This window comes from Lycium barbarum, chromosome 11 (genome assembly GCF_019175385.1).
Source record: "Lycium barbarum isolate Lr01 chromosome 11, ASM1917538v2, whole genome shotgun sequence".
Classification (NCBI taxonomy): Eukaryota; Viridiplantae; Streptophyta; class Magnoliopsida; order Solanales; family Solanaceae; genus Lycium; species Lycium barbarum.
In genome coordinates this window covers 8,535,989-8,549,782 of record NC_083347.1, presented here as the reverse complement: position 1 = coordinate 8,549,782, position 13,794 = coordinate 8,535,989, and the positions used below count along the sequence as shown (strand labels likewise).

Here is a 13,794-nt window from a genome sequence, read left to right as displayed (position 1 = left end):
AAATCAAATCACCAGCGCTTACTTGGAACTTTTCATTTCATTTTTAGTTCCTTAATTTCAACTCCAACTCTTTCCCTGTAGTACTTCATTCCACTTTTATTGATGTTCTTTTATTTAATTGACTTGACCAATTAAGGAGTATCATAACTTGTTCTACTGACTGTGAGCTCGTATTTGGATTTTGGCATGGTAGATGCTTGGCTTAATATCATTTTATTAATCAATAATTTAAGTACCTTTCTTTCCGATTCGGTTGGTGAGTCAGCCAAACAAGATGTGATACTATAAGTAGATGCAATTAGGGGTGTACAAAGTAAACTGATAAACCGCACCAAAACGTTAAATCGAGTCAAACCGAAAAAAAAACCCAATTAGTGGTTTGGTTTGACTTGGTTTGATGTTGGAAAAAAAAACCCGATCATAATTGGTTTGGTTTGATTTTAGCTAAAAAAAGTCAAACCGAACCAAACCAACCCGACATTACTTGTATTCAATTTTTAAAATATTTTATACATAAGAATATTTATTTGTAATGTAATTTATAAATATTTCTTAAATTTTTTCGTAGTTTTTTTTTTATCTATTATCATATTATTTAAGATTAAACTTAGAATTTTGAATGTCAATAAGTTTTATATTCTATGGATATATTAGTAACTCATATAAAGTTCAAACAAAAACCAACTCAACACCAATACTAACAAAAGAAATTCAATTTACCACAAGGAATGACAATAATGTTGGATATCTATTATTTGTTTTACATAATTGGTTTAGAGAGTCAAAATACATAACTTAAGTTTTTTTTCTTGTCATGTACTTAATACTTATTAGCCGTACTTATTTTAGCATGACTTAGTATTTTTAGATTATGACACTTTTCTTTATGGCTTATTAATTAGCAATATTTATTTTAACCGATTTTATTAACTTTTGTTGAATATTTTAATACAATGTCATCACTCTTCTCACATTTTATGTTATTTTCTTATGAAACACCTTAATTATATAGTTGTGTCTTACTAGGACTAAAGACATATTTGAAGTAAAAGTTATATGTTTCGTATCAACACTATTCTAGAAAAAAACCCGAAAAACCCGAGAAAATCGAAAAAAACCCGAATTTTATTGGTTTGGTTTGGTGTATAAATTTAAAAATCTGACGCAATTAATTTAATTTAATGTTTAAAAAATCTGAACCAATTCGATCCATGTACACCCTTAGATATGCAACCTTGCCTCTGTGTCGTACAGAGAAAGTCCTAATCATCTCGAATGAAGGGCGTGTTTGAAAATCCATAAGAGAAACGGACAAACAGGCCTAACTATTATTCTTTCTTCCTCATTTGCAACAATTATTAAAGATTGTCGGGGTCCCTTTCCCGTCAATTCAAATGGAAGACGTACAATAGGCGAGGTTAAACTACTTGTGTCTGTGTTTTTGTTTTGCGGGGGGGGGGGGGTTCTATTTTGGACAAAATAGTATCCCCTTTCAATTTTACGAGATTTGTTTGATTAGTTACAAAGTTTAATTTTTTTTTTTTAAATTAGAGATTTAAAATAAATTTTAAATATTTGTGTGACTACAAATTACAGAATTAAAAAGTTAAGCAATTTCTTATTATAGAAAATTAATATTTTTTGTGATAAACTAAAAAAAATGTGTCATATAAATTGAGATGGAGAAAATACTCCATATCATTTTTAGTTTTGAGTTCTTCTGTATTTTAAAATAAAAATTTGCATGGTTGCACTCTGCCCTATTGCTTGGGAGCTAATCTCCTTAGTTAAGTCTAAATACACTGTCCGTGGAGGATAATAGAAATTGAAGGAAAATATCTTTTTGCTATTAAAGTTTCCCTTTTCTTCTTGATTAAATGTCCGAGAAGAGAAATTTAAATTATATGAGAGGAAGAATATTTAATATTTTGTGGTTTGCAACTCAACGTTGAGGAAATACCTCGTGACCTGCTACATATAACTAATTTCAGTTTTAATATAATAATAAGACAATAAATTTGGGATTTGATAGTTTAGGTGGAATTACTTTACCTGTAGTTGTTTCCATCACACGAAAATTTATTGATCCAATACTTTATTATTTTAAAATTTAATATATAAAGCATATCTTATATACATATGTGTTTTCAATTTGTTTTTACAAAATTTAATAATTATTCTAATTATTTGATACAGTTATACATTTATATAAACTTATAAACTCATTTTGAAAAAACTATAGAAATAATTAGTATGATATGAAGGATAAAATTACTTAATAAGGTAACTTCTAAAAAAAACAATTCTGAGCTGCACATGGAACTCAGGCACTCAGCATTGTTTTAATTTGCATTTCATGGTCTTCATGTGTGGACAACACTGTGAAATATGTAAATAGATCGCTATTTCGCATGATTGCTTTCTATGTGCATATGCTAAATAATGATACTTCTATTTTTGCTTGCTTTCTCTTTCCAGGTGACAAAGCTCTTTTTCCTTAAATGTTTGAGGTTGAGCTTTCGATGTGCATTGGACTAAATAATGAGACTTCTATTTTTGTTTGCTTTCTCTTTCCAGATGACAAAGCCCTTTAGGTTTGAGGTTGATTTTTTTTTTTTCTCTTTACTTTGAGGTTGTTATTCTTCTGTTATCCAAACTTTGGCTGCAAAAAGAACCTGTCATCCCATGTTATTGAAAAGTTAGGCTGAAGACACATGTCAAAGTTAGAAAAAAAAAAAGACACAAACCAACAGCAGTAAATATTATGACAGAAAAAAAAAAAAATTATGACAGAGCAACACATGTGATCATTGAGACAATGTCAAAGGCTGAATAAGTTGGGAACAACCCAATGATTTCATGATGTACTGCTAAGTACTTACTACAAATGCCGCATTTTCTTATCATTATAAAAATGTGTAAATTTAAATACACATCTTAAGATGCACATTAAGATTTCCAAATATGAATACACATTTAAATATTAAAATATTATATTAAGATAAAAATACTAAATTAACCTAAAATATTTTAGAAACTTATATGACGATTGGTGTGGTGATGGCTATGGATGGTTGTTGTGAATGTCGATTGGGATGATGTTGGCTGATAGTGGTGGTTGTCGATAGTAACAACTAGTGGTGATGGTGGTTATCAGTAGTGATTAACGATAATTGTTGATGGTCGTTAACGTAGCTGGTTGTGGTGTTTGATAATTATGGTGGATGACAATAATAGCTGGTGGTGGTGAATGATAACAATAATTAGCGATATATAGTGGTGCTGATTGTCGATAATTATGTGATTGATGGTTGGGGATGGTGGCTTATGGTGATGACAACATAATGTGAAAGTGGTTGTGACTGTCAACAAGGTGGTTATGGGTGGTAGTAGTTGATAGAGGTAACCAGCGACGACTATACTTAGCGCGAAAAGCAGATAAAATGGTGATGCCTCCCGGTCATCTTTATAGAAATTCTTAAACAACCATTTTAGCGATATTAATACTTTGTTATTCTGAAAGCATTTATATATAATTTAGGCAAATATTACTAGTGAGAGGTGGGTTAAGGGTGTGGTGACCGTAGGGACGAGCTTAGGATAGAATATGTTGGAAGATGAGGATGAACGATCAATGTTGAATGCAACTTATGAATTTCGTTTTCCTTATCTTTTTTTTTTTCTAAAAAAGCCATTTCTCATATTTTTTTTTAAAGATTTTTTTTTGTGGATTTTATTCATTTGTATGGAATGCTGCCTGCGTGTTCTTTTTTGGTCAAATAATGGAACCACATCAGTTTTTACATTTTCTTAAATTAAAAATTCCATGAATGTAGTATAAGTAGAAGTTGAAGAAAAATATCTCTTTGCCTATATATTTCCCCTTTCCTTCTAGATAAATATATACATCAAAAAAATTATCTTTTTCCTGTTTCAATTTGATATAAAAATTTGCAAAAATATTTTGATATTCATGAAACATGAACATAGTTTTAGAAGTTACAATATTTCATTAAATATAATATTCTATCTGATAGCAAATCAAGTTAATACATCAGAAAAAATAAAATTTAATTGAAGAGTAAAAATATACGGTGAGATTAAAATGCGCTGCAGAATTCAGAATGCTCTAATACATAACAAGCATTTAGAAAATAGTATTTACTAAACAATATTGCGTTTGAATTCTTGACCAAGCAAATGACTCGGTTCATTCTGTTTGAGATAACATACTCCATTCATTATGTTTGAAATTACCAAAACCAGTAATCATATACGTATTAAAAATAGAATGGTAAAGTCGTAACTTACAGAAATTGAAATGGAACTAATAAAAAATAAAGGCAAAAAGAGGTGATTTTTCCATATCTTTAAGTCTCGGTGGATAAAGTCATCTGGTATATGCTGGTAAGAGGAATAAATACATGACATGTGTTTGTATATACACTTTTATCACTTAAGATGATTAAATAATGCATATTCTTACTATATTAAATTATTAACCACTATAATAAATTGGTTTGTTTGGCATAAAATTCCAGAGAAGTAATTAATTACCTAAGAGATGCTACACTTTGTAAAATAGATCCAGGTGTAGTGGCGGATCCAGGATTTTCATTCAGGGTGTTCGGAAAAAAGAAGAAGCTAAATATACACTGTAATTTTTTGCCGAGGGTGTTCAAAAGTTAATATTTGCACATAAATACAGAAAATTTACCTTATATATACACTGTAATTTTTTGCCGAGGGTGTTCGGGTGAACACCCTGGCCCCCAAGTAGATCCGCCACCAGGTGCATGAAAACTGGCTCATTAGCATATCAAAGAAAGACAAACTTTTTTTTTTTTTATTGTTTTACCATTGATATTAATTATTCATACATACTTCATTTAGTAATTCTTAAGGGGCGTGCAAAGTCAAAAGTGAACAGAGAGAGTAATTACGGCTAATTAATGCAAATTTATTTTCCCTCCGATTCAAAGTAAGTGTCCTCTTAGTCTTTAACATGCCTCTTAAGAAAATACTGACTCCTAAAATACATATTGCCCTTAATTTAGGACACCCCTCAAAAAAATATTAACTCCTAAAATATATATATCTAGCCCTTAATTAAAATTGACGGGTTCCTACCATAATAATTACTTACTCATTGTCCCTTTTTTATGCGATTCACTTACGTTCAATATATATATAGTACTGATATAGTCTAAAAGATAAATAATAAAGAGTATTGAAAGTTTAAACCAAAGGAGGAAGAAATAAATAAAGAAAAAATTGGAAGATTTTTTTTGCCAATCCCCTTATATATAGGCCATTTGGTTTGGCTGTGACAACCAGTGAGTAATACTTTAGTCCCCCAAATATTCAGATCACACAGAGGTGTAGTTTTGATTAAGGTATGCAGGTCATTTTCTATTTCTAAAATTCCTAGTATTTTTACTACTACATCAGTTTGTCATGCATTTCCTAATATATCTTATATGTATCAGGTCACAGCTGTCTCGCACTATGGATATCATCAGCATCCAGGAAGTCCCACAACAACAACAATTGATCATGGAGGAAGTTCCTCAGCAAACTTTACCGGAGGCTACTATTGTAGAAATGGAGTCCGGTAGCATGCATGTCCGCACATCCGAAAAGGTTTGCTTATGTCATCAAACCTTTTTCGTCATATAATAATATTTTATACATAGCGTCTGCGATGCCCCAACTAAATCACTGAACGTTTTGGCAATACAAATGGACACGAAGGAAAGAGAGGTGTTTTTTTCATTTTATCTCTGTTGATGATTTGTTTTGTTCTACTCGAACTACAAAAATAGTTTGAGGAAAATATATCCATGAATTCATATGAAGATAAAAGAGACATTAAAGCATATATGCGAAGTTTCCAGGGACAATTACATAATCCCACCCAGTACTATAAAAATGTTAGGTGAGTTAAAATAATTTTCTTTGTTATAATGTTGTTTATTAATTTAGCATGCTTTTAATCTGACAAGTGTTTTGAACTGCTTTTATTATTGTTTATCTATTTTACTTAAGTGGCTATTCTGGTCTAATATTAATAATGACACTCTTTTCTTTTGATTTGAAGCCAGTATGATCTTTCTCTTATAAAATTACAGGTACTAAATTTTATATTTTTTTAATCTGAATGACATTTGATTTTATATATCTGCTGAGGCAGGTGTTTGATATTTTTTTTTTTATGCTCAAGAGTGTTTGATCCTTCAACTTCTTTGGTCCGTGGCTTGGGAGCAACAAAGACTATAATAAATTCAACGTTATCACTTTATTTAGCCATAATGAGAAGAATTTTGAGAAAGATGGGTTCATAGAGATACAAATTACTACTAACTATGACTTTCTCAATTGTACCACAACTACTAAGTTTGATTACCATAGGTTTACATTAACCAAATTCATTTGAATCAAGATTTCTGTGATTTCCTCTAAATTATCTTTTTGTAAGTTTGACTACTTTAAACATAAGATATATTGTATATAATATTCATTTTATATACTCAAACATATAATTAAATATTATTCACACGGCTTTATAAAACAATTACTTATTAATGGTTGCGCGTGTGCCCAGAGAATAGTTCTATTAAAGTTTTCATCCTTTAAATAGTAGTTTAATAAGCATGATAATGTCATTCTAGATATTTGCTTTTTCCAGTACTCGATCAAGAAATTATGTTTATTTTCATCCTAACGTGAAATATTTATATGTGTCCCTTTAATTTATCAGGCAGCCAAGTGGTGGGTGTTATATTTACAAATGGCTATTCAAAGCATTACACTAGTATATGAAGATCTTGGAACAGCATTCCATAGCCTGGGGGTGGTGTACGGAGATATGGGAACCTCACCCATCTACGTTTACTCAAGCACATTCTCTAATGGGATCAAACACGAGGACGATATAATTGGGGTCCTCTCCATCATTTTCTACACCATCACCCTAATAGCTCTTGTCAAATATATCTTCATCGTTCTCCGAGCCACTTACAATGGAGAAGGTCATTAATCTTCCATCTCATCTTTTATCACTAATCCCCCACTTACCTGTAGCTATGAAGTACATCATAGATAAATATGAAGTTTTTTTCGTAGTTGTTGTTAGGTGTTAATCATGGTTCTAAAGTATGTTGTTAAAATTTCATAGCTGCATATGTGTTACTTTGTAGTGCAAGGTAATCGAACTTATAGTTCTATGTACCGAAGCAGATAAACCAAATTGCTAAATAGCTCACTTCACTACCCTGAAGTATTTTCCTATCAAAACTAACTATAATTTTTTTGTTTTATAGGAGGTACATTTGCATTGTATTCTTTGATATGTCGACATGCAAATGTGGGCTTAATTCTAACTCAAGGAGCAGAAGACGGAGACTTGTCGACTTGCAGCCAGGAGTTGCCAAATGATGCCAATCGTCTGGCTCTAAGACTCAAATATAAGCTAGAAAACAGCAAAACTTGGAAGTTGTTTCTTCTCCTTGCCGCGATGCTCGGTACTTCCATGGTCATTGCGGACAGTGTTCTCACTCCCTGCATTTCAGGCATGGTTCTTTTACCATATTTGATCTGCAGCAAATTAAATTTAATTTCATTATCTAAACTAGAAAAAGATGTGTGCAGTATTGTCTGCTGTGGGAGGTCTAAAAAAAGCAAGTTCAGCCGTGACAGAAGGTAATTTGCAAGTTGTTCTATTAAAAAATACAAAATCAGTGAATTAACATGCATATTATCTCACTTGGTTATTAATAATTTTTACTTTTTTTTGAGATGCAGAGGGGGTAGTTTGGATAGCAATTGCTATTTTAGTGCTTCTCTTCATGGTGCAAAGACTAGGAACAGACAAAGTAGGAATAATGTTTGCACCAATAATTTGTCTTTGGTTTTCACTGATCGGTAGTATTGGCATCTATAACTTGGTTAAGTACGATGCAAAAGTTGTGAAAGCCGTTAACCCGATATATATCATAGACTATTTCAAGAGAAACAAGAAGAATGCTTGGATTTCTCTTGGCGGTACTGTTCTCTCAATAACAGGTAACCATTCTTTGTTAGGAGCCCTTCAAATTTACTACTCTTAATTAAAGAGGAAATGAAAGCAGAGAGGAAAAAAAGTACTGTTTTTTGCTCCAACTTTTAATATTTAATGATCAATTGCAGGAACTGAGGCGCTATTTGCAGATGTCGGCCATTTCACTATTCGATCTATAAAAATAAGCATGTGTTGTGTAACATATCCAGCTCTAATTGTAGCGTATGCTGGACAAGCCTCTTTTCTAAGGAAGAATAGTCAGTTTGTCGCTGATGCATTTTTCAAGTCCATACCACGTAAGCACATAATTGACATACGAATTCAACTTTTATAACAAGACAATACCAATGAATTTATACATTAATTATCTTATCACCTATAAGTAACCATCCGTAAATAATGAGATTATTGATGTTGTGTGTGGTGGTTTGTGGTGGCAAAAGTTATTAACATGTAATGCTTTCTTTTCCTAGATGTTGTATATTGGCCAACTTTTGTGGTGGCGATTTTAGCCTCAGTAATAGCGAGTCAAGCTATGATTTCTGGGACGTTTTCGATAATTCAACAGTCCCTCCCGTGGGGATGCTTCCCTCGTGTTCAAATTGTTCATACATCGAACAAGCACCGAGGACAAGTCTACATCCCGGAAGTCAATTATCTTCTTATGTTAGCCTGCATCGCCATTACTCTTGGATTCAGGACTACTGAAAGGATTGGGGACGCTTATGGTATAACCTCTTTTTGCATTGTAACTATTCTTTTTAAGAAAAATCTGATGAGTAAGTTAGATTAATTGTTTTGTTCTTCAATTACAGGTATAGCTGTTGTGCTTGTGATGAGCTTGACATCACTATTCATTGTATTAGTCATGGTTCTGATCTGGGAAACTCACATCCTCATCGTGATGGCCTATTGTCTGGTTATTGGTGGGGTTGAGTTTATCTACTTCAGCTCCGTGCTATATAAGTTTAATCAAGGGGGATATATGCAGCTTGTTTTTGCCTTGTTCCTTATGTCAATTATGTACATATGGAATTATGTGTACAGGAAGATATACAACTTTGAGCTAGACCAGAGTATCTCAGTCAATAATGTGGAAGAAACAATGGCTAGGATAAATTGTCATCGCTTACCAGGACTTGCTATCTTCCATTCAGATATTGTCCACAGTATTCCACCTATTTTCAAGCACTACCTAACAAATGTGCCCGCCGTGCATTCTGTACTTCTGTTTGTGTCCTTCAAGTCACTTCCTATGAGTGAATCTCCAACGGAAAAAAGATTCATTTTCAGTCGAGCGCATCCAGCTGATTTGTATGTTTTCCACTGTGTGGTGACATACGGATATAATGATATTCGCAACAGCCAAGAGCCATTTGAAAGCTCGCTACTTGAGAGGTTCAGGGAGTTCATAAGTGAACAACAGGAGGAAGAATCAGTAAAAGATAGAGAACTTGAAGTGCTAGACAGAGCCCTGCAAAACGCGGTGGTTCATCTTGAAGGGGTCCGCGATGTAATAGCCAAAGAGGAATCTAGTATGGTCAAGAAAGTTGTAATAAATTATTGTTATAACTTTTTAAATAGGAACATAAGGCAGAGGAATAAGGTGTTTGATGTCCCTCACAAGCACATGTTAAACATAGGAATGACATATGAACTTTAGCTCATGCTCTAAAGTTCATATGATGTACAGGGAAGAATCGTTCTTTAGAGTTTGTAAAATTAAGTTTATGTAAGACTAGATAAAATCGTTATTTGAAGCCTAAATCTATGCTAACATCTTATCAGAACCAGCACAATACAAAAAAAATTGGGATCAACATTAGATTACTTGTGCGCCAATCATTTGAAAAGGAAGATGTGATAATACCATGAGCTTTGATAATTGGGAAAATCTTAGCCCTTTTTTGTTACTTAAAAACCAAGAGCAACAGAAATTGAATAGACCACATAAATCCTGATGGTTCTTTGAAATGATATACCCCTGATGATGATATAGTGAGCAGAAGGAACCTCATACAATCTCTAAGCCATCTGTGTACTGCAATTTGTCATGAGGTTCCCTTCAGACTTTGGCCCCCCATCTATGTCAAAGTAACAGTGATCATCAATTCATCATATATGGATTTTACAGTAAATGTTTTAGTGTTGCATGTTGTGAAGAGGAAGCCTTTGTCCTTGAGAACATATTGCTGCTCAGTACCCCGAAGTTTTGAAATAGTTGTAAGGTATTCCCTTTCTTCCTAATAAAGTACCTCCACAGTTAATTTCTTGATCCCATAGATCAACAAACGATCTCCTCTTTATCAAACTGTGAATATAACAGCTGAGCTAAGAACCCATTGTACTACATGATCTTTCCCTGACCTGTGTCATCAGTCAAATCACCTCCCTTACCCAGCCTATGAAGAGGCAAAGCTCACTTCAGACCAGCATGTTGACAATGATATAACATTTTGGCAACCTTACTAAGTGAACTTCCGTGTGAGCTTTGGTCCATTGAGAGTAAAATGTGTTCCTCCTCAAAATCAAAAGCACTTGCATCTAACTTATCACAAAACCTTGGCTCATGCTTAGACTTCTTGTAGTGGCTTCCCAATTGTTTAAAGATATTCTGTTAACCAAACACGCAATAACCATCATTTTATTCAACTTCTCTTTCTCCCATTACATTGTAGGAAGAAAAAGAGTTCTTCACAGGCTGTGATTCTTCCGCAAGTAGCTTAACAATCATTTATCTTTGGTGTTCCTCCAATAGTCCCTGCATCATTGGATATATGTATTACACAATTTCTTGAAGTAGCATGTACAATTATTACTACAAGAATCTGCAAATTCATAGTACAATAATCAACCTCCAATCCATGCAAAAGTTGCATTGCAAGTATCCACTGGACATATTTTAAAAGCCATAAGTCAATCCAAACGGGCTCTTACTCCCTCCTGATCAAATAGCAAGAAGCCTACAGCTATGCTTTCGATTAAACGGCTACAAAATTATTTACGTAACAAAAATAGTAACAACTGCTCCACAACTATATTGTATCCCTTCCTGTGCACCAATTTACAGCTTAATGACTAACTATTTTGTTTAAACAGATTGGAGAACAAAAGCTGAGCGCGACAATGCTCACCCAGATGGTGTCGCATGTATAGCTGCATTTTGCTAAGCCACACTAATCATTTTACCAGCAATGCTTGATAGAAGCTTTGGCGCTTGATAAAAGCTTCACATATTCGCTCTACTCACCAAAATGCCCCAAATTTTTGTGTAGATTACTGTAAAGTGTGTACCTATGTTTGTAGAGACAAGTGCTGCACATTTTGGATATGGAAAAGTACTATTGTTGCACTTAAGCAACCTTTGTACAATGTCTTACCACGGACAAAATATACGTAGTAACATATTAATTGTGGATACTTAGTAGTAACATATTAATTGTGCATAAGCTAGGAAGTTGTGGAGGACCCAGATTAGGATAGAAGTCTAGAAGGTAGTTTTGCTTTTTCTCTCGCACTAGTAGGCGTAGTTTTGCTCCACCGTTTATTATCCTTTGATTTCTGCTTTTATGTGTTGGGTCTTGTTTTTCCAGGCTGTTTTATCTTGACTTCTTCGCTCTTGTTATTTCTCATCTCCGCATTGCTTTGATATGCTTATCCGTATCTGACTCTTTTGCCTTGTTTTCCCTCGTTTTCTTTTGAGCCAAGAGTATTTCGGAAAAAACCTCTCTACCTTCCAAGGTGAAAGTAAGGTCTGCGTATACTTTATCCTTTTTAGACCCCACGTTGTGGGGTTCCACTAGATATGTTGTTGTTGTTGTAAGCTAGAACGGTGCCACGACATTGGGCCTGTGCTATAATTTTATAAGGGACATTACAATGTAAAAATAAGAAGGAAAATTATATGCTTGGGTCTTATAGGAAAATTATATGCTTGGGTCTTACTTTTATCAGTGCTGGAAAGTAAAGTGGCCTTGATCGGTACAATGTTGAGAGGGCAGAATTGCCCTTCTTTTGGGGTGGTCTTTAAATTTTGCCCCTCATTTTTGTGGTCTTTAAATTTTGCCCTTTTTCTAAAATTCATGGGTTTCGGGTTCGAATCTCTGCTCAATCAAATATTTAAAAAAAAAAAAATCGAAAGGAGTTACGCTTCCTCCGGCAGACTTTTAGTTATGCCTCCTCCGGCAGACTTTTAGTTATGTTTAACTAAAAGTCTACCGGAGGGGGCAGACTTTGCCTTGAGGCATAATTTTTTTTTCTTTTCAAGGCAAATTTTTAGTTATGCCTTAATTAAAAGTGTGCCTCATAAGACAGAACTAAAAGCATGCCCCATAAGACGGAACTTTTTCTTAAGGCATAATTAAAAGGTTGCCTTATAAGGCAAAGTCTATGCCTTAAGGAAAATGTCTGCCTTATGGGACATAATTTTGGTTATGTCTTAAGTAAAAGTCTACCCCATACGGTATAACTAAACTATGCCGGATCCGGCATACACCTCCTCCTAGCCCTGCCTTGTGATTTTTTTTTTAATGCCTGAGGGGAAAAGGGGAGGGGGGGGGGGGGGGGCATCGAACCCAGAACCTGAGGTATTTGCCCACCTTTTCAAGTAAAGGACAAAATTTAAAGATCATAAACATAAGGGGTAAAATTTAAAGACAAAAAATATGAGGAGTAAAACTTAAAAGACTACCCCAAAAGAAGGGCAATCTGCGCAAGAAAAGGATGTTGAGAAGGAAATCGTGGGCCTCAATGGATACCAGTCCTGGGAAAGAAATTGTGGGCCTTCATTGAGTTTTTACAATATCAATATGCATGAAAACTGAGAGGAAAACTGAAGCTAAAAATAGAGAAAAAAACGATACTGACAAATCGAACCCGTGACGTTATGAAAATTTGAAACCCATTGACAATTGAGCTAAGGTTCCCATCCCACCCTTATCACCATGCTCATCTCATGTTGGAGGATCTGCAAGTCAGGAAGCAATCAGTCAAATACCAAGCAACAAGGAAGAGGAACCACCAGATAACAGTAGGGAAACAGACACTGCAAAACAGCACAACGAAGAGAATGATATGCAGGAAAAGAGCAGGGAGCAGGCAGAAAATGAAAACCATAGCACAGAACAAAGGCAGTTGGTGAATAATGAGGGAGAAGTGGACAAACATAAGGCTACAAACAGGGACTGTATGGAAAAAATGTCACAGACTGCAGAATATGAACCCCACACCAATCCAAAGGCAAGTTTACATGATATTTTTGCTCACAAGGTCACAAAGACAGAAGTACAAAAGACTTTGGGGGAACTTGAACAAACAGAGGAGAAGGGTGCTGACATTGACAATAGCATCATCAAACAGATTACAAGGGATGCTGATATATCCCCAAATGCTTTTGGAAATAGTGTCAAAAAAACAAAGAACCAACAATTTCCACAAGTCAAGAGGGTAATACCAAAGAGAACTGGCATTCCTAAATCCAAATGATGTTAAAATCACTAATTTGGAATATTAGATCAGTGAATACTCAACAAGCTTTTCAGAGGCTTGTCATTTTACAAAAACAGTATAAGTGTTATATTGTTGCTCTCATGGAACCTTTTCAGCATTGTAGACATTTACAAAAGTACAAAAGGAGACTGGGGATGGTCACAGCTATTACAAATCAAAATGGAAAGATATGGGTATTCATGGATGAAGCTGTTCAATGGGAGCTCATTTTGAATACTGAGCAGCAA

At 34.1% G+C, this 13,794-nt stretch overlaps 1 protein-coding gene across 1 annotated transcript; it reads left to right on the top strand.

The window, feature by feature from the left end:
- The first annotated feature begins 5,495 nt into the window (after positions 1–5,495).
- Positions 5,496–9,826, top strand: LOC132618635 (potassium transporter 5-like). Its single transcript, XM_060333662.1, has 8 exons — positions 5,496–5,643; positions 6,761–7,031; positions 7,323–7,571; positions 7,651–7,701; positions 7,804–8,064; positions 8,188–8,355; positions 8,533–8,787; positions 8,875–9,826. Exons 1-8 carry the CDS (start codon positions 5,509–5,511, stop codon positions 9,720–9,722), a joined length of 2,238 nt encoding a protein of 745 aa, XP_060189645.1. The 5' UTR covers positions 5,496–5,508; the 3' UTR covers positions 9,723–9,826.
- Positions 9,827–13,794: the final 3,968 nt, after the last annotated feature.